At 39.0% G+C, this 26485-nt stretch overlaps 1 protein-coding gene across 4 annotated transcripts in view; it reads left to right on the top strand.

Moving 5' to 3' along the window:
• CPEB2 (cytoplasmic polyadenylation element binding protein 2) overlaps nucleotides 1–26485 on the top strand; it is a 55841-nt gene that overhangs the window by 27547 nt on the left and 1809 nt on the right. For 2 of the 4 annotated variants that reach the window (XM_021393952.1, XM_021393955.1), the window contains 6 exons: nucleotides 6482–6652; nucleotides 8045–8134; nucleotides 16558–16676; nucleotides 16987–17101; nucleotides 20539–20720; nucleotides 24330–26485. The exon at nucleotides 24330–26485 is cut by the window's right edge and continues 1809 nt beyond it. In XM_021393952.1, coding sequence (XP_021249627.1) covers nucleotides 6482–6652; nucleotides 8045–8134; nucleotides 16558–16676; nucleotides 16987–17101; nucleotides 20539–20720; nucleotides 24330–24557 — 905 coding nt within the window. In that variant the 3' untranslated portion in view covers nucleotides 24558–26485. The remainder of the gene's footprint in view (nucleotides 1–6481; nucleotides 6653–8044; nucleotides 8135–16557; nucleotides 16677–16986; nucleotides 17102–20538; nucleotides 20721–24329) is intronic. The other 2 variants (XM_021393954.1, XM_021393953.1) reach the window with 2 other exon arrangements.

The raw sequence follows: 26485 nt of genomic DNA, 5'->3' as shown, positions 1-26485 counted from the left end.
TAAAAAAAACTATGTAAAACTGTATTTATAAATATATCTAGTTAAATATATATAATGTATGTAGTTAGACCTCTTGATCTGTAAGCACGTGTTCTGATGGGTATAATACAAATGTGCACAGTATTTTAATAAATATGGAAGAATATTTTTGATTCGATCTAGAGATTGAGTCTAAAAGAATATCTCATTGCTCACTTCATACTGAAAGTTTGGTTCAGTGGGACTGTACTCAGAGGCAGTGTTACTGTCTCTTTGGGAGACAGTAATATAGAAATATGTATGTTGGGGACGTGAAAATACTGAAGTTTCATGAAACTAGGAAGAATATGTTCACTTGAACATTATATCTATAGTGAGTGGAGAAGCAGTCTGGTAAGAGCCTGTCACCTACAACAGAACCACAGTGATCGTGGTCCTAAACTATGGATAAAAATAATAGAATAAAAAAAAGAGTTTTGCAAAACCCTGCATTTTGGTATCAGTGGTCACATTTACTGCAGCAGTGCCTTCAGGTTGGGATTTGAGAAGGAGATCAAAGTTTTCTGCAGTCAAGTGGCAAAAAATCGATGCCCAAACTAGTTTGCAATCCAAATGGACAAAATGGATAAGTATTAGGAGATAAGGGGTTTGCTATACAAATAAAGTAAATAATGTGAAAATATCAGATACAGTTATTTTTCTGTTTTCTCTGATGGCATTGTTTTGCCTAAGCAACGAATGCACAGATAAACAGATAACTTCAGCGTATCGTCATTTCTCTCTATATAAAACACTGCAGCAATTCTTCTAAACTGAATTGCATTGTGGCTTTTTTAGGATTTTAATAACAATTCTGTGTTTATCTCTATAAATTACTGCTATTTTAAAATGCATAAAGAGAAATAGTTGAGGTGTACTGTAATAAAATACTTTTGTGTGTATCAGTTTGCCTTAACTAGGAATACATAAGAAAGTAGCCAAGCTGGTTTGGTTGGCAGAAAGGAGCAGAACTTGCAGAAGAGAAGAAAAATTACTAAGGCTTTGTGCCAGAAGATGCTTACTAATATGCATTTCCATATTACTCTCTGAGAGGGAACGTGCCAGTGCACTCATTGCTGTGGATGTGGTGCACTCACATTTTCCCTGATTACTCTCGTTTTATTTGTGGAAGGGAGTGAAAAAAAGAAAGAGTACAAGGGGTTAGATGGGGACTCGGTGACGCTGCTTGTAATGCTATGTGGGAGTCTCTCTGGCCAAGAATCAGAAAAGATCCTTACTTGCTGCAGCAGTGGCCAAGCTGCGTGTCTTGAAAGTGCCTGACTTCAGATGGAAACAAGTCTGAAGTTGGACACTGTTTTCCCCATGCAGCATCCCCTAGTAGGAGAACTAATCAGATCCTCTGTAGAAGAATACGTTGTATTTTGTGGATGCTATTTACTGGTGGGAAAGCAGGATTTAGGTGTTACCATTTTGTTAGTTGAAACTGGGCTTTTTTGTTTTGGGTTACAACAGAAAGTAGGAGGGTATGGAAAAACTTCAAGCAAAAGATTGTTGTAATCAGTTGTAATCCTTTCAGGTGAAGGAAAATAAATTTGAAAGACTGTTCAATGCAAGTTGGATAGGAATATACTGTTACTGTTATATAAGAAATACCTGTTTTAAGGGAGGAAATATGAGAGAGACTTTCAGAATTCCATACGCAATCCACTGAATTCCTAGTAAGAAGGGATGAAGAAAACAAAAATGTATACTTACTAAAACTATGCAAATGGAAGTATCAGCATGTGAGTGTTTAGTAATGTGAAAATGGAACAGTGAATGACATTCGCGAGTCATTGAGTTTATGAGGCTGCATGAATATCGGTGTCTCAGAACCAAAGTTGCATTTTAGGAGAGATCCGTGCGTGAAGTCTCAGTAAAATCAAAACAATGATGCAGAAACACAGTAATCTTTGTTCGTGAATATCACTGTAAGGTTTTTTACAGTAATCTATTTGGATATTTAACTACAGTGCTTCAGTGATTAAAGTGATCTTTCTCAGATTCCATATCTGAAAAGCAGGAATTGAAAATACTTTGTAGAAGTGAAACTGAAAAATTGCACATAACTTGATAGCTTTTGTATTCGTAATCCATCTATTTTTAGTTCCTTAACCTTCAGGCTGAGGAGCAGGCAGTACAGTTCCAGAGACAGTAGCTACACGCACGACCTCTTTAAGAGTCTTGCAAAACTCAGAAGTTAGGCAAACCTTGGATTTACTTGCAGTCTGTCAGAAATTGCTGCATCGCCTTTGTGTAGTGTTTTTGGTACAATGCTGTTTCTTGTGACTTGTGCCCTGATTTTGTTTGCCACCACAAGGAGTCTTTTGTTTCAAACAAAACCTTGCGGTTAATTTTCTGCTAGGTCCTTTCATGAAAAAGGAAGGTCATAGCATTTGCATTGTCACCGAAAGGACTGTACAAACTGTTCCATGGACCAGGATGTTTCTGTGATTAATGCAATGCTTGCTACATGGTTTTTAAAGCAATATATTCCTTTTTACAGTTTCAGTGCCCTATGTGTTATTTAGACACTTGTATAAGATACAAACTGCACTTGTGGAGATTAATTATAAATTTACATACTTTGTGCTTCCGTAATTAATGTGAAGTTAAGATCAAGTATAAAGGCACATTGAATACTTAACATTTGTGCAATGTTGCCGTATTTTAAACTGTATTCCTCGTAGCTAGTTCTAACATTAATTTGGTAGTAAAACAGAATTATATTTAAGTGAGACTTTAATTTATCCCAGTCCCTTCTACAGTGACTAATGACAAATAGCAATGCAGATTTTTATTTATCACTCACCCACATCCTTTTTTGTATCATAAATATTTTATTATGTGGGCATAACACAGTTGTTTGACATTTGACAATCTGTCCTTTGTTTACATGCAGCAAGGAGTTATGGGCGAAGACGAGGTAACTCACTTCTGTTTGTTACAGTACAATTAATTCTGGTGGAGCTGTTACTGATCCTTACGATTAATTAATCCATATGTTTCTTATAAATGCTTATCTGCATGTTTCCTTAATATGGGGAAGTTGGAGGGTGTGAGGGAAGGAGGGGTGGATTGTTTGGATCATTGATCTCTTAAATTTTGAATTACAAATCCCTTAATCAGTTAAAACACTGTAGCTCTAATCATAATTTTGTTCATGCTAATGGTAACTGCTTGCAGTTGTCGCCTCCTTTAGAAGTATACAGTTTGCTAATTGTCCTAACTCATTATTTGCTTCTGTGTAAGTGATTGTGTAGCACAAATCTTTAAAACATAAACTTGGGAAGAAATCTAATAGACAACCCTTTGGAAACAATAAATAGATTGTAGTATAAATCGGTGTGTGTTCACTGACCCTAGAAAAAGAGCACTGATTCAGCTATATGAGAATGTAACCTGTGATTGTACATGCAGCAAAACCACCAAGATCTCTGATAACTTCCAGTCTTCACAGTAAACACAGAATTTGACTGTCTTCATCTCTGTGTTTGTTCATAACAAGTTGCTTGTTAGCCCCGTTTTAGAGAGGAGTGCCACAGACCATGATCTACATCTGTAATAGCACCGTACTGTTCTAACAATTTGTGTCAGATTCTGCTTAATTCTTTTCACTGCCATAAAACAAAAATAAAAAAGTATTTAAAGGGCTTATCCTCCTAGCTCAGAGTCCTTGGGGGAGATTTGAAAGCCTGGGAAATAATTTTTACTGTCTTCAGATGAGAGGCGTTTGAAAGTGAAAAGAAGGAAGAAATAAGTATTTGGATTCAAGTAGTGTGTTGCTCTAAATGTGTTAATCCGTTGTCCTCGATGTCATCCCGGCTCTCTGAGGAGCTACACTGCTTTCAGGAAACCTTTCCCCCCATTAAAGTAAAACTGATCACACTGATTCCTCTTCAAAACATTTTCTCACGGTTTAATTTGTAATGGGAACAGAGCCTTAGATTCTCCTTGTCACTGGATTTTAACTCTGGTCCATGGAAGGAGTACATCGCTCTGACAATTATTGTTTTGCAGGGTTTTTCCTTCCTAAATACTTGGTATACTGTAAGTCAGAAATGGAATGATCTAAAATAATTTCAGAGAAAAATGAAAATGTAATTTTTGTCATCTGAAGAGATACTTGATCCTTAAGTGCGCGTGTGGTTTTTGTTTGCTTGTTTAAAAAAAAAAAATGCTTCTGTGGCAATAGCCTAAGCAGCACTTACTAAATTAGAGTTGGCATATTTTTACGTCATTTAAGTATTGTAATCCTCCTTTCTTGATTGGCAACCAAATATTACCATTTGTTCATAGACATGAGACCTGATTGTTCCTGTTAGTCTACATAACTGAAACTCACACCCACATTAGTCAGCTGCTGCAGATTTTTCCTTTTTGGGGTTGTCATAGCATGATCCTACTCTTCCTGTCTAAATAGGTCGTGTACAAGAAGAATCTTCCTGGCTGCTTCTTCCAGCTGTGTTTGTCCATTGCTTTCTGAGTTTCCTGCCCCATCAAGCACAAGCTCCTTGCTTCCATTTCTAAAGGCTCTCTGCTGTTGCTATCATCTAGGTGCTGAATGAATGCATCCTTATGATAGCAAGTGAGAATGCCATCACTTGCTTCCCACTAGTCGTATTTTCAAATACATCACCATTTTTTAGAATGATGGAGCCTGCTATGGCTTCCTATGTTTGCTGTATTCTGCTCTGTCAGATTGCTACATCAGGCATAAACGTGAAATGCCACCATAAAGACATTGTAGTTACTGTCTTTATGACTCAGTACTGCCCAGTGGTCCTGCTTCTGTTTTACGATCACGATTTACAATTACATCTAGTTGATTCCTAGCACGCTTGCGTTTTCATTCAGTGTTTCTGATGCGCTGTATTTTTATAGTGGATTCAGGTATCGATGTAGGACCGCTAGGCATTACCACAACATGGGTCGTTAGTCATGATGTTTGCTGTCTCTTCCTCCAGCGTCATCTTTAAGCACCTGATGGCAGATGGTTTTCTGGAAATGGATGGCTTTCACACCACACTCACCCCAAGCTGATCTGCAGAATTTCTGCAGGTGTTCCTACGGGGCTTTCCTGAGATGGGATAAAAGTCAGACTGTGGTACAGGTCACAGCTAAGATACTGCAGACTCAGCTGTCACAAGCCTACTGCTTCTGCTTTGCAGTGGGTGAACTAGGAAGAAGTTGGCCCGTTTGAGGTGGAAAATGAACTTGCTTGTCAAAAGTGTGCTAGGTTTTTTGGTTGTTCTTGCTTGCTCTGTTTTTGGAAAGCAGCTGAATTCCAAAATGACTTGACAATAAATAGTAATAGCTTAAAAAGTGAGAAAGAAACAGAAAAATTGCGTGTCAGAATAAATGCTGATGTTGGCATATTTATTTTGCCTTGCTAAAGTGTTTCTTTCTGAGCTTCTGAATGTGAAACTGTGGTTAATCTTTGTTGCTAACCTAAAGCAGCGAAAGTTTGAATAACTGAAGATGCATGACTGTCAGGATGTTTTGTTTTGGAGTTCTCTGAAATCTGCAAATGGGAAAGTGGTTATGTGTGTGAAAGTGGGACAGAAACACCATGTTTTCAATCTCCTTTGCCATCTATGTGTCTGTTTCGATTACTTTGCAATTGCAAAGCTGTCCTACGGTCTTCTTGGATATCACAGTTGCAGTAGCTTTTCTGTTGGAACATTTATTGTTACAAGGAGAGGAGGTACGCAACAGCAACCCTTGAAAAACCTGACTTACTTTGTCCTCAAATAGGGCAACTGCAATCTCACTGCAGACTGCAACATGTTAGGAACCACCCAAAGGCTTCCCTTCACAACTGTCGTAAAATTAAAAGCAAGTGCAAATCAGCATTGTGACTCATTTTTTCAAGTGTTACATTATGCTCATTTGTTAAAATTATCTTCTGCTTTCATAGAAACTAAATCTGTTTTGACATTAGGAGAATCAGAATTTTCTAAAAGAAAAGAGACAGCGTACCCATTAGAAATGTCCTACTGTGTATATATTCCATCTCTGTCTGGTCAATTAAAGTGTAATTTTTAGACATGCAGTAGTCTTTCATGTGATAGAAGCTATCCCTTTAACTTGAAGCTAAACCAAAGGCAATCTAATTAAATTCACTTAAGCAGCCCTTAATATGATCTCTTCTAAACAAGATTCTTTATTTAAGAACAAATTATTATTTTCCTGCTTGATGCAGCAGACTAACTACAAGATAGCATGAGGTATTATATTTACGGAGATGTCAGTTTACAATCTTGAATTTCCCTTTGGAAGTTTTAATACATTCTTCATTACCTTAGTTTTTCTTTAGCTCGTGTACTTTTCTAATACCTTGATATTTGTATTTACTTTCCAGACTGCTATTTTCCCATTCCCCCGTTCTAAAATTACCTTATGATGCACTGCCATGAAGTTGTTTTAATATATAAATGTATATATATTTTTTCTTTTTAAGGCCGTTCTTCCCTCTTCCCGATAGATGATGGTTTGTTGGACGACGGTCATAATGATCAAGTTGGAGTCTTAAATTCACCTACCTGCTATTCAGGTCATCAGAATGGGGAACGAATTGAGCGTTTTTCTCGGAAAGTGTTTGTTGGAGGTCTTCCACCAGATATTGATGAAGGTGAGCTGCCTGAAAACTAAGTAAATGAAGTTTGGAAGGAGGGAGAAAGAAAAATAAGGTAAATTAGGTAGTGGAAATAAACCATCTAGCGAAGTAATGTTGTGTTATAAGAAGCTACAATTAGATTTTTTTATTTTTTTTTTAATGAGAGTTGATGAGTATACTGTGCTTAGGGTCATTTAATGTCATCCATTCCTTTTGATTTTGAGATGATTTAGTTCTGATTCTGCCCTTAGAGTTCCATATGATGCCAGGAATTTGTGATTATGCTTAACTTTCAGTGATATTGGGGATGCGTATTCCTTTCAAATACGTGTTTGGCCTCCATAGTGTCCTCTATATGAACCTACTTTATCATCTATTCATAGGAAATGGCTATTAGTAATTGAATTTCAAATTCTATTTTACTATTGCCTGAAAATTTCAAAAGTCGCTTAGAAAGGTTAATATTATTCCTGTTACTAAACAGAGAAACTAAGGCAGAGGAAGGTCAAGCGGAAGAGCACTGTGTGATGCACTGAATACAGAATGTACCATGGAAGCTCAGATTGTTACGTGATGCAGTTGGAATTGCTTTGTATAATAGTGCTGATTTGAAGTAATCGTACTGTTTAATATTAGGTTTCTCCTGTGCAGATAAAAGTAAATTGCATGCTAGCTTTGTAATGTAAACAGAAGTCCCTTTATAAGGTTCAGTGTAATCCTGGAATAACTTGCAAACCAAATAAGCTGCTTGTGGTTAATTATCTTTCAGACATAGAAGGACCATACTTTGGTTTCATCTTCATGATGATGCTCCCCTGTAATGTACTAAGGGATTTATTTTAATATATCTCAACTTTTCTTTTTGTACACTTCAGCTTCTACCTCAAATGTGAACTGTTGCTTTTAATACAAACGCTGAACAAAGACGTGGAGGTGCATTTTCTTTCTTTCTTGCGTGCTTATATGCTGATTCAAGAGGCAGCTGAAAGAAATAAGAGTGTATTTGTTCAATAAGTTACTGTTCTTGTAGATCTGAACTATAGATCACTAAATCATAAATCATCTGCTCGTGTTTAAACCAGATCCTGAATATGAAAAAGTAACGTAGCAGTTTTCACCACTGCTTTTAGTTGTCCATATCCTTCTGAAATCACCTGTTACTGAGCAATTGAAAAAATAAAAGAAAAAAAAAATGTAAGCATAAAATCACCAGAAGCATTTTGTGTAAATGTTAACACTTGGAAGAGGTATCTGTTTATGGCTTTTGTTTGGGAAACTTGGAAACTTCACTCCTCTATTTCCATGACGCATCAAACTTCGCTATAAACAAAGATCTTCATTTGCTAATACTTCGTCACTGAGTACTTTTTCATTTGTTTTAATTTCAACTGTTACATCTGTTTTCAGATGAAATTACCGCTAGCTTCAGACGATTTGGACCTTTGGTAGTAGATTGGCCTCACAAAGCAGAAAGCAAGTCCTATTTTCCACCAAAAGGTAAGAGTTGGAAGGTTTTGACCTGTCACTGAGCGCAAATCTTACCTGGGCAAACCGTCTCATCTTCTTCCAAAGGATATAATTTAAATTCTCTGTGAGCAGTTAATTCTACAGTTTCAATACATATTCAGGGCAGGTTTCTCTACATACCAAGTATGAAACAGAGAGAGTTGTAATACTGTGCCTGGTACAGTCCTTGACTACTGAAGAATCTCCCATAATCTCATTTCCCAATTATTAGATCAGCGTTATACAATTGTGCGTCATTAATTCAAAGATCTGTTATTTGTATTTCTGATTTCAAAAACTGAAATTTGAACAAATTTTTAACACTAAGTCTTAAATTAATGTTTTTGTAGAAGGTTACAGACAGGATTCAGAAGGATGTGTTTGGGTATATGATCAAAATAATTTTATCTTTATTCCATTTTGAGGCATGAGCGTCTATTGAAGCACTAATTACCTTTTTTGAGAACTGGTTAAATACTGATTTTAAATATTTCCAGTGTTGCGCTTTGATATTCAAAATCTAGACTAAATTTGTACATTTAGGTAATCTAAACTATGTAGCTTATCAGTGTACATGGGAACTGGTGTATCAGTATGCATAAAATAAACACAAAAATCTGATCCAGGGGTTAGTCATTTTGTAGAGAATGCAACAATTCTTTCCTTCCTTGGAAGTGACAAATACAGCAGTAGTGCCTTTATAAACCAATTCTTCAGTTATTTATCAGACTGACTGCATTATTTTACAAACAGGTATAGTACCCCAGCCAGTCATCTGAAGAGTAGGAAACGGAGTTGAAAGTATTACGGTAGTATTTATGAATACTGTCTGGAAATCAAGCCAAAGAGACTTCTAGTTTTTTAATTGTCAGCCTAATAAAAATCTTACTGCCTTAACTAAATTTAATTATCCTAAGGAGTGCATCTCTGCTTGTAATTTACCAAGATAAATTCTGGAGGAACTGTTTGCAGGAGAGGCTCAACTCACGGGGTCTGTAATGAATATGTAGAAGAGGGAAGGTCTAATACATTCTTCACTGAAAGGAATGGGTTCTGGCATTAATTTCAGGAGGAGACAGTCCTGGCTCAGAATGTAAACATCTTAACTATGTATTTTGAGACTTTGTAGTTGGAAAAATTATAATTACCATAGTAAAAGTAATAGTAATAAATCTGTATTGTAAGCACAGCTTATTAAAAGCAGAGAATTTAGGTAGAAGAACTTCAGTCTGTTGATGTAATTAATTCAGGAAACGCTTAGATACCAAGTGTTAAGTTGGTTAACTGATCCTTATTTGAAATTTAATAACACTTTATAGTCAAACTGTCTGTTTACTACGATAATCATCATTGCTTTATAATGTGACAGTAGCCTGCAATAGTCTCACACATTTAAAGTACAGTGTAGGTTTCTATTTGTAGATACTCTGGAAATACAGTTTACTACTAACAGTTGAATGTTTCTGTGCTTATATATAATTTGGTTCTTTTGCTGCACCAGATGAGACATATGATAAATTTCTATGATATCCTATAGTAAAGTAGTCTTAACTTATTTCAGCATTACACAATTGTGCAGGCAAGAACAGAGTGTATATGTTTAATAAGTTATCTAAAACTGCTAAACGTAGGCTAAATACAAAGAAAGCTTTGAGACTGATCGATAATTACCAATGTAACCAACATATAACAGCACAAAGAGTTTGTGGTTTTTTTTTAATTTCTAATCTTGGTGTCTAGTTTACTACTCTGCATGGAACTAATTTAGTATCTATCTGTTTTTGTCTAATCTTGTTAGAGACTTGAAATAGTATTATTTCCAAAGACATCTCAGAGTTATCCAGTTCTGGGCTGTTTTATGCATTTCAGCATGTTGAAGACATACAACCTGTTTTGTTGCTTGGTTTTTGTTTGTTTGTTTGGGATTTTTTCTTTTGTTACTGCTTTAATACTTCATAGAATCATAGAATGGCCTAGGTTGAAAAGAACCATAATGATCATCTAGTTTCAACCCCCTGCTGGGTCGCCAACCACTAGACCAGGGTGCCCAGAGCCACATCCAGCCTGGCCTTGAATGCCTCCAGGGATGGGGCATACTTGTGTTCAGTTTTCCAGGCTGTGCTTCCTTCCAGGCTCTCTGCTTACAGAAAGTCCTGAGGGAAAGCCAAGTTCATAATAAGTATTTCCTTACTTGAAGAAATACAAAAAGTGATCTGTCAAGGCTGGCTGCCTCCTGAGAAGCACCAACTGCCTTTTATTTTCTAATTACATTTTGTATCGGTTCACCACAAAATGAGGCCTGAAGATAGCAGGAATTCTAAACACTTCACACTAATCTTAGAAGGAAACTCAGTTATGAAGCGGAAAAAGAATTATTCTGTTGAGATCAAAGTACAGTCCGTAAGTGATCTGCCAGCTGTAATGGGGAATTCCTTCCTTTCTGTCTTGTCACTGCTTATCATAACTCCTGTTATTAGATAGCTGGCACACATGTTCAAAGCGACTGCTGAGGTGAGGACTCCATTCTCATGATAATGAAGCCCACAAAGAAATGGTGCGGCGAGGATATGCTGATTGAAAGAGCCTTTCAAAGTAGGACCAGTTGTTTGTGTGTTCTGTACTATTTATAGTCTGTGTAAAACAGGGGATAATCTGTTTAAACAAGACAGTATCTCCAGCTTTTTCTAATTATCTGTGTATTTCTACTGCTTTCTATTCCAGTAGTCATGCGGTAGCTTCATTTATTCAAGGTTATTAACTGCTAATTTGCAACTGACTGAAGAAATGATGATGAAAAAGTTCTGTTTCTAGTTCAGGGAGCAAGACCTTAGGTCCATTCATGTTTTGTTTAACTTGTTACCAGCTCATTCGATCTCCTTGGGTAGAACTGAACTCTAGATTCTGGCAAATAACTGTAGGTGTCCTCATGTGTGATTAGCATCTAAGCTTCCTTTAATTAATGGGAATTTTGCCAGTAGAGTCACTGGAGTACAGTCGGCTATTCAGGTCACTGTAATGTAAGGACGTTGTGCTTGATTCATTTCTCCAAACCAAGAATATAAAAAAGATTTACCCAGGGATGGCAAATGTGGTACGGTACCTACTGAAGTCCCACACCACTCTGGAACAGCAGCTGAAGGTTAGGCTCATCTTTCGCAGTACTTTGCCATGTGAGACATCTCTGTGTCACGCTTGTCAGCCAAGTAACTGCCAAGACACCACTGGCTGCATTAACTAGATCTCAGCTGACCACAGAGCTTAAACCCAGTCACTGTAGAAATATGGAAATGGGGTTTTGCTTGGGTCTCAGGGTGAATCCTGCACCACTTCCCTCTCATTTAAAAGTTCCTTAGCTAATATCTACGTCGCAATTGTGTCAGCTTGTACATTCTCACTTAAAGAGTAATGTGGAGTTGATTCTCTATCAAAGATGAGTGATTTAAAGATTTGTGTATCCTTCCCAAATGTGAATTATTCCCATTATCAAATGTTAGATCCGTTGTCAGTAGTTTACACTTGTTCTTTTTAGCTTTCCTCTGGGAAAGTCTGTTAGAACAGTAGGGGACCCAACGGCAAAAGAAAATGCAGCTCTGCTGGCTGGTACGGACCATGCCATGCTGGCTTATACTGATTTTCTTTACCTCTCTTCTGAGTCACTGGTAATACAAGTTCACAATTGGAGTCATATGGAACTTACAGCTGTTTTCAAATTTCTACATGGAACTATGCGTTAGCAGAAGTTTCTTTTCTCCTTTTGTAAAGCTCCATATTGTGGAACAAAGAAATTATATCTGGCCAGAAATTCATATTAGCCACCTTTTCTATGTAGTAAATAAAAAAATGAAAGCATTGATTCTGTCTGTAGGTTTTTGATTGAAATTGATTTTTATTTTGCTTGGATTCTTAGGAGTGTTTCATTTAGTAATACAGCTAGAATTCTTCAAATTCATTTGATGAATTTTCTATTTCTAGTGCTCTCCCACTACATTTATAAAAAATATATATATGAAAGGTTATTGAAATCTTGTTTGTACTCAGAGTAATGATGATTATAACCAGTGCAGCATTTTTAGATAGCAGGGAATGTAGTTCCCTGTGGTGTCAGTTATGATCTCCAGAAACATTTCTTTCTTCTTTGAGGTAATTTTGTGGGGATGATGTTATCAAAGTCACCCTCACCAGTTCCCTTTGAAACCAGCAGTATTTGTAACTGTATAATAAACAGGAGTATTTGTAACGATATAATTTTGCCTGAGCAATCTGGTGGCCTTCTATGATGGAGGGATGGCATCAGTGGATGGCAGAAGGGCGATGAATGTCATCTACCTGGACTTCTCCAAAGCCTCTGACATGGTCCTTCACCACATCCTTCTCTCCAAATTGGAGAGGTATGGATTTGAGGGATGGACTGTTCGGTGGATTAAGAACTGGTTGGCTGGTCGCAGCCAAAGGATTGTGATTAATGGTTCTATGTCAGGGTGGAGGCCAGTCACAAGTGGTGTCCCTCAAGGTTCAGTCTTGGGACTGGTGCTCTTCAACATCTTTATCAATGACGTAGGTGATGGAATGAAGTGCACCTTCAGCAAGTTTGTAGATGACACCAAGCTGAGCGGTGCAGTCGATACATTGGAAGGAAAGGAAGCCATCCAGAGGGACCTGGACAGGCTGGACAAGCGGGCTCACAAGAACCTAATGAGGTTCAACAAGGCCAAATGCAAGGTGCTGAACTTGGCCTGGGGCAATCCCAGGTATTTATACAAACTGGGGGAAGAACTCCTTGAGAGCAGCCCTGTGGAGAAGGACTTGGGGGTCATGGTGGACAAGAAGCTGGACATGAGCCAGCAGTGTGCGCTGGCAGCCCGGACGGCCAACTATGTTCTGGGCTGCATTAAAAGAGGAGTGGCCAGCAGGGAGAGGGAGGTGATTGTCCACCTCTACTCGGCTCTTGTGAGGCCCCATCTGGAGTACTGCATCCAGGCCTGGGGGCCCCAGAACAAGAAGGACGTGGAGCTCTTGGAAGGAGTTCAGAGGAGGGCGACCAAGATGATCAGAGGGCTGGAGCACCTCTCCTATGAAGAAAGGTTGAGGGAACTGGGCTTGTTTAGTTTGGAGAAGAGAAGGCTCCAGGGAGACCTCAGTGTGGCCTTCCAGTACTTGAAGGGAGGTATAAACAGGAGGGGGAACGATTGTTTGTGAGGGTGGATAGCGATAGGACAAGGGGGAATGGTTTTAAACTGAGACAGGGGAGATTTAGGTCAGATATTAGAAGGAAGTTTTTCCACACAGAAGGTGGTGATGCACTGGAACAGGTTGCCCAAGGAGGTTGTGGATGCCGCATCCCTGGAGGCATTCAAAGTCAGGCTGGACATGGCTCTGGGCAGCCTGGTCTAGTGGTTGGTGACCCTGTACTCAGCAGGGGGGTTGAAACTCAATGATTTTTGAGGTCCTTTTCAACCCAGGCCATTCTATGATTCTGTGATAATGCAGAGTAATTTAGTCAACAATTAAACACTAGCAGAGGTTACCTAAACTTTATTCTCTACAGAAGGCATATATGCTGATAAACATGAACAATACATTTTTATAAGACTGTTTCATCTAACTTTTCTTGCTTATGGAAACCATACAAGCTTGGGTTGTGTCTTGGCAAGCAGTATGTGACCTGCTGCTGCCAGTGTACGCTGTGTACGCAGTATACATATGACCCAAAGGTATGAAGCAGATTCCTTCAGAGAATCCTGTTAGGGTAGCTTTTCTTTTCCACTGTAAACAGACTTGTGTTGCTGTTGGGTACGAAGCTGTTAAAGTTACATGACAGATGTGGTACACTAGAAAAACAAGAAACCAGAGAATTAAGCTGTTCTGTGGTACAATACAGTACTCTTCTCAATACCTCCCTGCCATGTTTCACAGTTACTACATATATTTTCTGTTACACATAGTAATTGTAGTTCAGTATCATTATAAAATCCTTCTTGTCACACCTATGTGCAGTTACCAGCAGCAGCTAACTAGCTTTGCAGTCGATAAAAGTCCACAATAATTCATGAATTATAGAGGAGAAAAATAATCCAATGAAGACATATATTAAGAAAGCAGGAATGAGAATTAAGTTTGTGCATAGAGTTGCTGGCATCTGATACCTGTAGGAGAAAGGGCCCGAACTTATATGTAAATGAAGTATCTAAGAGCGTAATTTCCCTTTGCTAGCTCTTTCTGCTTAATGAATAGAAAGCCTGGATGCCTATGTAACTGTGGTGTTCTTTGTAGAAGTTTGGCTAATGTATAATTGATTTGTGCAAGGAGATGTGCCATGGTACAGTGCAAGTAAAGAAGGATTATATCCAGACTGTGGAAGTCTTACCTCCTTTGGAAGGGATTGGCCATGTCTGTATATGTCTGTAAAATGCTGGACCTGCAGCATATTATCTTCTACAGCCAGGTCTCTTCACCAAGAGAGCTAGTTATTTTCTTCCAGACTAAGCTTGGGGAGCAAACTAAAATATCTTTTAAGTCATTGAAAGACTAGAGCTATGGAGCAAAACTACAGCCAGAGAAATTTTGCTACATCAGTTTTTCTCATATTTTCAAAGGGAGAACAGTACAGCTAAGTTCATGATGCAGGTTTCTCTGTTGCTTAAAATTAAGTGGGATGAACCCAGACATGAGTAAGTTTTGCAGATGATGTTGAGAAGGCAGTGTTAGCCTTCTAGTTTGGGTTCTGCATTCCTTGTTTTTATTTCAGGTTGTGGTAAAATATAGTAATCCTAATTGTTCTGTCATCAAGTTCCTATTGGAACTGTCTATCTCTTCACAAGGCCACAGCTAAGCGTATTAATAGCTGCAGACATACAGGTCATGGATGATCTGGGGACACTGATTGTATTTATGTGTCAGGAACCGTATGCCAGTAACGTTGATTTGCTTTAGGACAAAAACTGATGAAAGATCAGCTTCCAGCAAATCATTTTACGTACTTCTGGCTGCCATTGTTTGTATGATACCCATTTAGCCCTCACCTTGGGTAATCAAGTTTTTGCACTCCTGTCATTCTTGTACTGAGCTCTCCATTCAAACTAGAATGTATGCACCTGGCTTGTATGCAGGTGAAGGCAGTTATGTGGTTCTGGTCTCACTTGTCCATGCCAGTCTGCACGTGCCCTGATTCATTGAGTTTTACAGGGTTTAAATGTGAATTTTAAATTACAAGGTAAATACTGAAAGATATCCCCCTTAAACAGGGCTTTTGAGTCTAAGTAATTACTAATTAATTTTAATTTGAACTGATTTTTCACTGCTGAACAGTATTTTTTAACAACACTGGATTTCACCGGAAAATGCCTTAGCCAAAGCTCAAAGATTCCCTACAGACTTTTTTAATAAACTGAGTAAGATTTACATTAATGTAGAATGTGCTCAATCTTGTTGTGTATTTTGAAGGGAGCTGTGATAGGACCATAGTATGAGGGATATGAGATCAGGTACATGTTATTAGAAAGAAGAGTGTAGGCCTTTACAGCTTTTTATTTAAATCCTACTTTTGCTCCCATGGATCTGAAATCATTTGCTTCTCTGATCTTACGTTTATCTTAAAACATTGATTCTTTAATGCTCTTTGAGATGCACCCTACTCTGTTTTTGCCTTGATGACCTACACTGTTTGAAGTATGGGATTGCCTCTCTAAAAAGCCACATCATTTCCAAAAGGCTTGGTGAAGCAGCCATGCTTCCTCTTGCCAAGCTCACTGTAGAGCAGGTGCTTCAGCATTTATTTTTTTATTTTATGTGAATATTCTACACTTGCTAGTAATGTGAGAAAGAAATGGGGATTTATGTCCTTCTAAAGTCTACTTTAGCATACATCCTAATTGTGCTATAGGGTACCTGTACAGTAACAAATTCTGTATATACCATATGGTAACCATTAAAACATTCTAATGTGTGAGGTTCCTTGCTTGTCTAACTGTTTTTACTGTAGCATTAAGTAAGCTTTTTGATTCCTATTTTTATAGTGTTTGGGAGGCTTGCTGGGTCACTTACATAACAAAGTACTTTGATCTAATCTCTAGAATAGAGATTAGTCCTTTGTGCCAAGTCGGATTTTCATTGTATAATGTCTGTAGCTACCACTGAGTTATGCTCAGCCTGGACTTACAGTATATGATAGAGCAGACATGTTTGCTTTTATTTGATTATTAGTTTATTTTGGCATGTTTTTTTTAAAGGATGGAGGTATTTGCCCAGAGTTCTATTGATCACAGCAAATTAGCACACAGATGAAGAACATGACTAATAACAAAGAGTTGGTTTGACTTTCTTTTACATTTCAAGTAATCACATTTGTACAGAGAAGACAATTAAAGTAAATATAAGTATAAAAAATCAACTGTTTTATTTTTTTTTCTTCGCTCTAGGTTATGCATTCCTCCTATTTCAAGAAGAGAGTTCTGTCCAGGCACTGATTGATGCCTGTATTGAAGAAGATGGAAAGCTCTATCTATGTGTTTCCAGTCCTACTATCAAGGACAAGCCAGTAAGTAAACAGTAGATGACCTGCAGGCTATAGCTGCCATCTGTCTAAAGCTCCGTTTGAAATGATGATGATGAAAATAATCAACAGCAAACTACCATTGGCAGCACTCAACATCTGGAACAGTCAGATGATTTTAAAACTGTTGGGGTTTGAATTAATAGGATTAAAATGGAGTATCAAGACTCGCAAAGCTAATAGGGTTATGACTATTGACATATGACATATGACATATTTATGTAGGGTGATAAATATATACTCAGAATGCAGTGAAACTGAAACTAGCATGTTATTTTCTTTCTCTATTTAATAGGTTCAGATCCGTCCCTGGAATTTAAGTGATAGTGACTTCGTGATGGATGGTTCCCAGCCGCTTGATCCTCGAAAAACAATTTTTGTTGGAGGAGTCCCTAGACCGTTAAGAGCTGGTGAGTATAAATTATGTCTCCTTTTAAAAGTGGGAGATTATTGGAAATCATTTTAATCATGCATAATTGTATACAAATATGTATGGATAGTTGTAGGTGTTCATAGAATCATATGAATCATAAAACTGCTTGAGTTGGAAGAGATCTTAAGGATCCACCTCTCCCGCCATGGACAGGGTTGCCTCCCCCATGAACACACTGCCCATGGCCCCATCTGACTAGGCCTTGGAACACCTCCGGAGATGGGGCATCCACAGCCTCTCTGGGCAGCCTGTTCCAGTGCTTCACCACCCTCCAAGTAAAGAATTTCTTCCTAACATCTAACCTGAATCCCCCCCTCTTAGTTTAAAGTTGTTTGCCCTAGTCTTGTCGCTATCAGACCATGCAAGAAGTTGGTCTCACTCCTGTTTATAAGCTCTTTCTATGTACAGGAAGGCCACAAAGAGGTCTCCCCAGAGACTTCTCCAAGCTGAACAAGCCCGGCTCCCTCAGCCTTTCTTTATAAGAGAGGTGCTTCAACCCTCTTACCATCTCTGTGACTTTCCTCTGGACCCGCTCCAACAGCTCTACATCTTCGTATGCTGGGAACCCCAGACCTGTATACAACACTGCAGGTGTGGGGCCTCATAAAGGCAGAGTAGAAGAGACAGTCACCTCCTTCACCTTGCTTGAATACAGAATACAGAATTCTTGCCAGAATACAGTTGACCTTCCAGGCTGCAACTGCAGTTCTGGGTCAAGTCCAGCTTTTCATCCACCAGTACCTGCAAATCCTTCTCTGCAGGGCTGCTCTCAGCAAGTTCTTCTCCCTGCCTATACTCATGTCTGGGATTGCCCCAGCCACGGTGCAGCACCTTGCATGCGGCCTTGTTGAACCTCATTCAGTTCACTTGGGCCCACTCTTCAAGCTTGTCCAGGTCCCTTTGGATGGCATCCCTTCCTTCTGTTGTATCAGCTGCACCACCGAACTAGGTATCATTTGCGAACTTGCTGGGGGTGCAGGTGTCCACTGTCTAGGTTGTGGGTGTAGGTGTTGAAGAGCACTGGTCCCACGTTGGACCCCTTGGGTACACCACTCATCACCAGCCTCCGCCTGGATGTAGAGCAGTTGATGACAACCCTCTGGCTGCAAATCACAGAATCTTAGGGATTGGAAGGGACCTTTGGGAATCTTCTAGTCCAACCCCCCTGCTAAAGCAGGTTTCCGTGAGTAAGTTGCCCAGGTGGGTTTTGATGAGAGCCAGTAAGTGTGATGCATCTTGTAGCTGTAGTAGGCCCCATCCACCAGATATCCTTTATTTGTCTGGTCCCTAATTTTAATCCACATGTTCTCAACCCAACCATAGCTGTTTCTTACAGGCAGCTCTTTGTAATCTGTCCACTTCTTAACATAGAGGGCAACTCGCTGCCCCTCCTGCCCTGTCTGTCTCTACTAAAGTTTGTAGCCCTCAGCTGCATTGTTCCAGGTGTGCGATTCATCCCACAACATTTCCGTGATATCACTCAGGTCATCATCTTCCAATTACACCACGGCTTCCAGCTCCTGCTTATTTCCCATGCTGCATGTGTTGGTATAGAGGTGCTACAGCTAGGCCGTGGGTTGCATTACCTTCTTAGAGGAGCCCTCCCAAATTCCTTTGGGAGGAAGCTGACGTTTTTCACTGCTGCTTCTTAAAATGACACTGTTCAGTGGCTTTTCTCTGTCATTCAGTACATCTTCTTCGCCCATCAAATCTAGTTCAAAGCTCTGCTAATTGGTCCAGTCAGCTTGCTGCTTGAAAAAAATACTCATCTATTCTTACGTTTCTCTGGTAATTGCTTTCATCTGCCTTTGGCCACAAATCACTGTTCATCTTTAAGATATACTGGAAACCATAACACATCTAAAGCTGTAGAAAATGCTTTCATCTTATTAGCAAAACTGCTGTTTTTTGTTTTTAAAATAATGCTGTGAAAGCCTCTCTGCCGTGCTCCATGAGTGGAGCTCTATATTTGTTTTTACTTGTTATTGTACATTAGCTACTTTTCTACTGCTACCAGCTTGCAGTTACTGTGGATAACATGGATAAGGAAAAATGCAGGTAGTAAATATGAATAGAGGAAAAAGGGAAGAAATTCAGACAGCTATCACAGTCTGTATGATACAACACTGTTTGAAATTGCAAGACTCTTTCTCGACTCTTGTTGGAATGCATGGAGGAGAGCTTCGTTCTTTCTGCAGCTGTGAAATGCTCAATCTGCAGCAGGGACGGTCTGCTTTGTGAGACTGATTGCAGTAGCCTTTATAACACTTGACAGTGCTCTTCTAGTAAGTGGGTTGAAGTGAAGCATTACGTACAGAATTTCAAATCCAGATTTCTCTTAGAAAGTCTTCAGGACTTCGTTAGTCTTCCACCGTTTGTACTGAATTATATCATTACAGAAAGATGAGCTTTCGGATGGAAGATGCAGGAGAAACAAGAAGTGATGGAACAAATTTGGGTTATTCAGTATATAAAAGTTTTCTATCTCGGATCTACAATGATCAGGCTTTTCTGTTATTTTACTTTTAAGACTACATTTGACTGTATTACTCTGCAATACTTTGTAAATTAGCATTCCAACTGCAGATTAATTTTCCTCCAAATTCAGTCCTAATACTCCAGATTACTTTGCTAAAGGTCTGTGGTGAATTTAATGTATACAATCTTAGCTTTAAAATCTCCTGCATATGTGAAAATGAAACTTTTATGGCATTGTGAAATAAGAATCATGCCTTCAGAAAAGCAGTAAAACTTTATCACACTTTTCAGACAACTATTGAAAATCAATGACTGCTGACACCTTTATATCTTCAGGCAGAAGATACTTGTTTTGAAAAAAATGTATTCCACCTCAATGAATTGCTAAATTGAATTCAGTATAAAAAATTACTAGAGGTTTGCTAAAATATTTATTGTGACATTGGAGATTATTGATTCTATGAACTTGAGTTTCTATGTTGTGCCATACTGTAGAGATGACCAAGCTGTGCATGGCCGGTGAAAAGATGCTAACTGCATCTTGAAATTCGAGTTGGACGTAGAGCAGTTGTGCAGATGGAGAACACAACACGTACCAAGGAATTTGTGGCATGTGGATTCTATGCGGCTTGCATTCCATGCCTGCCCAAAAAGTCTTTTGCTGTTATCCCTTGAAGAAAACAGCCCTTGAATTTCAGTTGCAGATTTTTAAGGACTGCAAGGACTTACAGCTCCGTTGTTCCCTCGGTGTATGTGGCCAGTGCGTGAAAGATGTCTGCCGAGTATTTCACAACTTAATTCTATGTGTTGTAATGTTTTTTCATTGCAGTTATGTAAGTTGTTAGAGAATTGATTACTGAAATTAACTTCTCTGGATTTTCTTTAAGTTTGTACAGTAAGAACAGTTCAAGTGAACATTGTTTTGTTTCCTAATAGTGGAATTGGCAATGATCATGGACCGTCTGTACGGTGGAGTTTGTTACGCAGGAATTGATACTGACCCTGAGCTGAAATACCCAAAAGGTGCTGGACGCGTTGCTTTTTCCAATCAGCAGAGTTACATTGCTGCCATCAGTGCTCGGTTTGTTCAACTTCAGCATGGCGATATAGATAAACGAGTAAGTTACACAGAATTAGTTTATTTGGGTGGGGTTTTTTTTAGATATGTGGGAGCAGTGATTTATAAAGCAAGTTCTTAGGGCGCAGGAACTTTGTGTTCTGATCTCCTTTTGTGCCAGCTCCTACGTTTCTTCTAATATTTCTCTAGCTCCACAGGTTGCAAGAGTTAAACTGTGAATGCTCCTGAACAACAAGCATTCCACAAAGCAGCAGTTTGTTCCTTAGGCATATGTTAGACCATATGTTCTTTCCATTCCGGAGTTCCTGGTTTTGTTGCGTGTGGGCAAAGTGTTCGAAAATCTTTTTCTCCCTTATTCTAATGAGAGCAAATACGATAATAATTCCTCTGTCATTCGTAGGAAACTATTATTCGTTGGTTTCAGAGTAGGTCTAATTTGCAGCTGCCTTTAACTTCAACCGTGATCATCAGTGCTCAGCACTTTCAAAGATCAGTCAAACTTAACCCATAAAATGTGAAATGTTTCATCCTTTCTGTTCAGACAGAATCTTCTGAGTATTTACCAGTGTACCTTTCTGAATGCTCTAGATGCTTTTTGCTAGCTAAAGCAAAACTAACTTTTAAGAAGACTAGGCCACTTTATTGCTCTTAATTAAAGTATGAGAGCAGCAAAGAAAACTGACATCTAAATTGTATCAGTTTTAAATAAGTGCCACTAGTTCTGATGTCAAGAGTTGCAGATGTAGTCAGAGTTATTAACAGATGCTCTGGGTTGGTTTTTGTTGTTTTTTTAATGTCTTAGAGGAGGAAGGATTGAGTAAGTAGTTCAAGGTCCAGTCTCCTCTACAGATCAAAGACATGGGTAAAAAAAGAAGGTGGTACAGTTAACCAAAGTCCGTAGCAGCTGCTTCTCTCCTTTCAAATAGGCAAAGCAATACAGCTTTACATGTCTCTAAGGTACCAGCTGCCTAGTGACCAAGGTCCTTGCCAGGGGATGAGGAGGAACGAATGTGGGTGGTGAACTGGTCTTCACATCCAGCCCTAACAACTACATTTTGCTGCTGGGATTGCTGCTCCTGTGACTTGCAGCTGACTTGGGCAAGTAGTTCTGGCTTCCCCCTAGTTATGTAACAGGACAAATGCCCGTGATGGTAGCTCACTGGAAATCTTAAGGGCGATTTGGATGCTGGGCAGGCATCTGAAATGGCAGCGCTTACTCTTTGCAGAGAAGGTGATTTAATTTTTATTTTTATATTGTTTAACTTTGAAAAACATTAAGAGATGTGGAGAGTGAAATTTCAGTAAAATAGTGGGCATCTGCTGCAGGCCTTTTGGAGCATGAACAGAAGAAAAATCAACACACAATCTACCATAGATAGTGAAGTTGAGAAGCACAGCATTTGAGTTATATCCATGAGACCTAATTTACACAGATAGTAGTTAGATTTCTTCTTGGGCATGTTTGTTAGCTTCCTTGGGTTTGATTTCTTCAAAAATGTCTGCTCCTCCTGCGGTGCTCTACTTCCAAAATACAGCGATGCCAAATCTAACTATTTTAATAAATTTGTCTTTGAACCTTATCGTTATGGGGAGGGTTTATGAACTGTTCTGTTCATTTGCCAGAGGTTTTTAATCTCGTTTTTTGAATGACATTCTCTATATTTAAATCGTATGTTCAATCCTATTATTTATATAATTATATATAAGTATACAGCTCAGTCATTTTCATTAATACAAATGCTGATTTTATAAAAGAGAAAGATGCTTCTACTTCAGGTACTGCCTTTGTTCGAGATACAAATACATGCTGGCCTATTTAGCAACACATTACACATTTTAGTACAGTCTTAGAAGCTGTTCTTCTGTGCTTCATCTTACTAGACTTTCTGTTGCCTGCTATATCCAGTTTCTGTAGATGTGCTGTCTTGCCACATTTTTTCATAAAACCAGTTTTGTCTGCATACAAGGTCTTTCCTTTCATCGTTAAATTTTGCTGTTCCCCTGTTTATCCGTCTGAGCTGTTGTTGAAAGTATTGATACCATTTTTAGCATAGTCTTTTCCTATCTTAGTAGAAAAACTTGGTGTCACTGTGGCTTTACAGGCATTGTCTGTGACCTTAATTTCTTTACCTAAGTACCCTGGAGCTTTCTCCAGTTCTTTTGATGGAGATACGTTTACTTTCTCTCGCAGATGTTTTTCTTCAGCCAAGTGCTCTTCATGCTGTTCCATCATATGAGACGGACCAGCTCCAAACATTTCTTTGAAACTCATTTGAAGTTTCATCTCCAAACAGTGCTTTAAAATGTTGTTAACTTTCATATGCCAGCAGTCTCCCTCCACTTCATGCGGTACTTCAGTTCCCTAAAATGTTTATCTCATACGTTTGCAGTCTCCTTCGTACTGATCTTGGTGCATCAACGTACCAAAGCACGGAATTCGTGGTACTTCATGCTTTCAGTAATGTTGAACCACAAACAGAATTACTGCGTAAAGCCGCTGTTTGTTGGGAAGTCCGAGTGTACCTTGTGCTAAGGCAGGTTGTTGCAGTGAAGTAATCAGAGTTCATACTGAATATACGCTATTGGAAGGAAGAAGCATGCTCTGTTTCAAATGTATGTGTGTTTGACCTGTCAAGTATGCATCTTCTTCTGAAGCTAAGAAAATGAATACTATTTTTTTTGTGGTTTTTTTCAAACCATTGGGTGTTTGGTAGCTTTATTTTGGAGCTCTGGAAATAACATTCAAAAATGACACTTTATTCTGAAGGTCTTGTGATTCCAAACATATTCTATTTGAGTATGGTACGTGCAGTCGCTGTCTGTGTAGGATTCTTCTCAAGTAACAGTAAATATCAGAAACAATTGAGTTGTAGGATAAACTGGAATAATTGTTTTTGCCAACAAACGTTTGAAAATACTGTCTTGAAAAAAAAATTAAGGAAAACGTGGAAGACAACAATACATTCCTTAATGATGGTGTCAATTCATTTTGTGTTTTATTATGAAGTTCTTCTTCCTGTCTTGAGTGCAGTCTGTAACAGTTCAGTGATGCAGAGACATTGTGCAAATGTACCACTGGACTCCTGCCACTTTTCCACTCTGGCAGCCAGAGCAGTTTGGGAGAGAGGAGCTGTGTAACACAGGTGTTTCTAGCAGGCTGTGGATTTGCAGAATATCTTTTAAAAAATATTTTCAGAATCATACTGAACACAAATTCCTGTGCAACTCAAGGCCAAAAAAAAAGGGGGGGGGGGGGGGGAGGAAGTAATAGGTGACCCAGATCAGGAATTCCAAATTTGATCCAATTTTAGAAATTGGGAGTGAAATTACGGGGGTTGAGAGTACTAGAAGAAGTAATCAGGCCTGCAGGAAGTGCTTCTAATTGGCAAAGGAAGGCGGCACATGCAGAGACTTCTTGCTTGGCTATAAATGGTTACGTTCTCATATGTGTTATTTGCTAAGCAGAGTAAAATTGGGTATCAGTAGCTGGTCAGTGGTAAACAGCCATAAAAAGTGGTGGACTGGGTAGAGACGTAAGCGGATCTGATGTCAGACTGCTGTGGAAGAGCAGCAAAGCTGAACGCGCTGAAATGCCTTCAGGTGGGAATAATAGGCGTTAACTGGAATTCTTTGTGCCTCACTCCAACAGGTGGAGGTAAAGCCATATGTGTTGGATGACCAGATGTGTGACGAATGCCAGGGCGCGCGATGTGGTGGAAAGTTTGCTCCTTTCTTCTGTGCCAATGTCACTTGCCTGCAGTATTACTGTGAGTTTTGTTGGGCAAATATCCACTCCCGTGCAGGACGTGAATTCCATAAGCCATTGGTAAAGGAGGGGGCTGACCGCCCACGTCAGATCCACTTCCGCTGGAATTAAACATGGTGAACCAGCATCTACAGAAGGAAAGAAGGGTGCATGTGGCTTACTGTGTTTGAAGATACTGACATGCAGAAGAAATAAGTGCATTCTTCTGCTTTTCACCCCAGCTATCAATACATGCATCTTTATCAGCAGCCAAAACACTACAAGCCTCTTGTTTTTCACCAAAACCCTACATCTCAGGCTTACTAATTTTTGTGATATTTTCATGTTAAAATAAAATGTTTTTTTGTATTTTCTCCAAGTTATTTTTATATGTAAAGTTAAAACTAGATATGAGAATGTTTTTGCGTAGGGGCACACAGTCTGCTGCTATATTTAGTGGGTGAAGCGTGCACTTATTTCTAAACATGGGTTTTTAACTTCAAGATCTGCCCCAGTAATTTACCAAAGGTAGCAAAATAGTGAAGATGGAATATGTCTGCTACAAAAAGCTTATTTTTATTGTTGTTGCTATTTTCAGTGTATACATAAACTAAAAATTAGGGTTGATTTTTTGCTCTCCATTTTGACTTGCAAGAAATAATACCTCAAGATAATCTGATTTATTAGCTATTTTTAAACATTTTTAATCACAAGCTGTATTAGCTTTGCTGCTATATAGGTGTTATGTGTAATGCCACCTATTAATACGGGATTGAAACGTTTAAGACACACTGCATTACAGATTAAATGCAGGCAGCACAATATGGCTTAAACTGCCATAGTTTTAGAATGTGAAAAAATTGCATGTTTACTTACCTGTATAAACCATATGCATGCACTAGAACTATTAATTAACAAGAGGTGAGTTATTGCAGATGTTCAAAAAAGGCTCTCTTGAAACTAGGTAGCATGAGCAAATTTACAAAATTTGTTACAGAAAACAAACTTGCATGCATTCTTGTGACTGAAGTAAAAAGATGTCCTACATGTGTACAATATGCAAATTAGTTTTAGACTAGAAGTGCAGCCATTTTGTGACCTGGTCAGTAGTGGAATTCAATTTTATGCAGACTGGATGTAATATTGTAATCCCTGTGCAATTTTGTGACGTGTGCTTCTAATTAATGTGGCGTGTTGTAGTATAGATACGAGTTTGAGTACGGAGCTAGCATTTAACGAGTTCTTTTCAACCCCCTCGATTGTTCACGGTTGAGATTTCCTCTACAAACCAAAGATGGCCAGCACACTGCTAACCAGTCACCAAATGTGAAACCCACAGCAAATACATACAAAAATACATCAGAACGCGTAACGCTTTAGAAATTAAATCCGAGTAAAGTCAAAATGGAGAAGGTGTAATATACGGCCGGCTAGTTGCATAGCGAACTAGATTTTACCTTTAAGACAACAGTGAAATTTGGCTTAAAATCTCGCTTACATGTTTGACCTGTGTGCGTTGTGGTCTTCTGTCAAACTGGGCTCACTGTTGCGTGAGAAGTGGCTGCTTGGCGGTCGAGGACAGTGCTTTCATTTTAATGAAGGAGTTCTAGTGATGACGTGGCTTGCAGATTTCCAAAAACGCCGTTAGGACAGAGGCAATATCGAACTGAGCGCTGAGACAAGCGCCGCGGTGCTTGTGTCTCTCTCAGAGCGCCCTAATGCAACTAGCCCCGCCCGGTGAATGGAGCACGGCGATTCTGCAGCCTGAGCGAGCGCTCGATGGCAAATGTGGAAGCGCAGAACTAAGAGCCCGATGCTAGAGCTGAAATGACGAGGGCGTTGCTCTCGGCGATCCCTCGGGACAATCCTTCGTGTAAGCAAAGTGTTGATCTTCTCTTGGTTGTCTATGGTGTGCTTTTTTGTACTGTACAACCTGTGGTTCATGTCTAACTCTGCTGTTTTATTGTGGTTGTGGTTCAAGTTTTTAATGTTTAAAGTTGATGCCGTTTTAAGAAGAGCTTTTTACTAATTTATTTGTCGATGTTCCCTATTTGTTACCT

The sequence above is a fragment of the Numida meleagris genome, chromosome 4 (genome assembly GCF_002078875.1).
Source record: "Numida meleagris isolate 19003 breed g44 Domestic line chromosome 4, NumMel1.0, whole genome shotgun sequence".
Taxonomy (NCBI): Eukaryota; Metazoa; Chordata; class Aves; order Galliformes; family Numididae; genus Numida; species Numida meleagris.
This window is presented reverse-complemented; position numbering and strand designations above follow the sequence as displayed.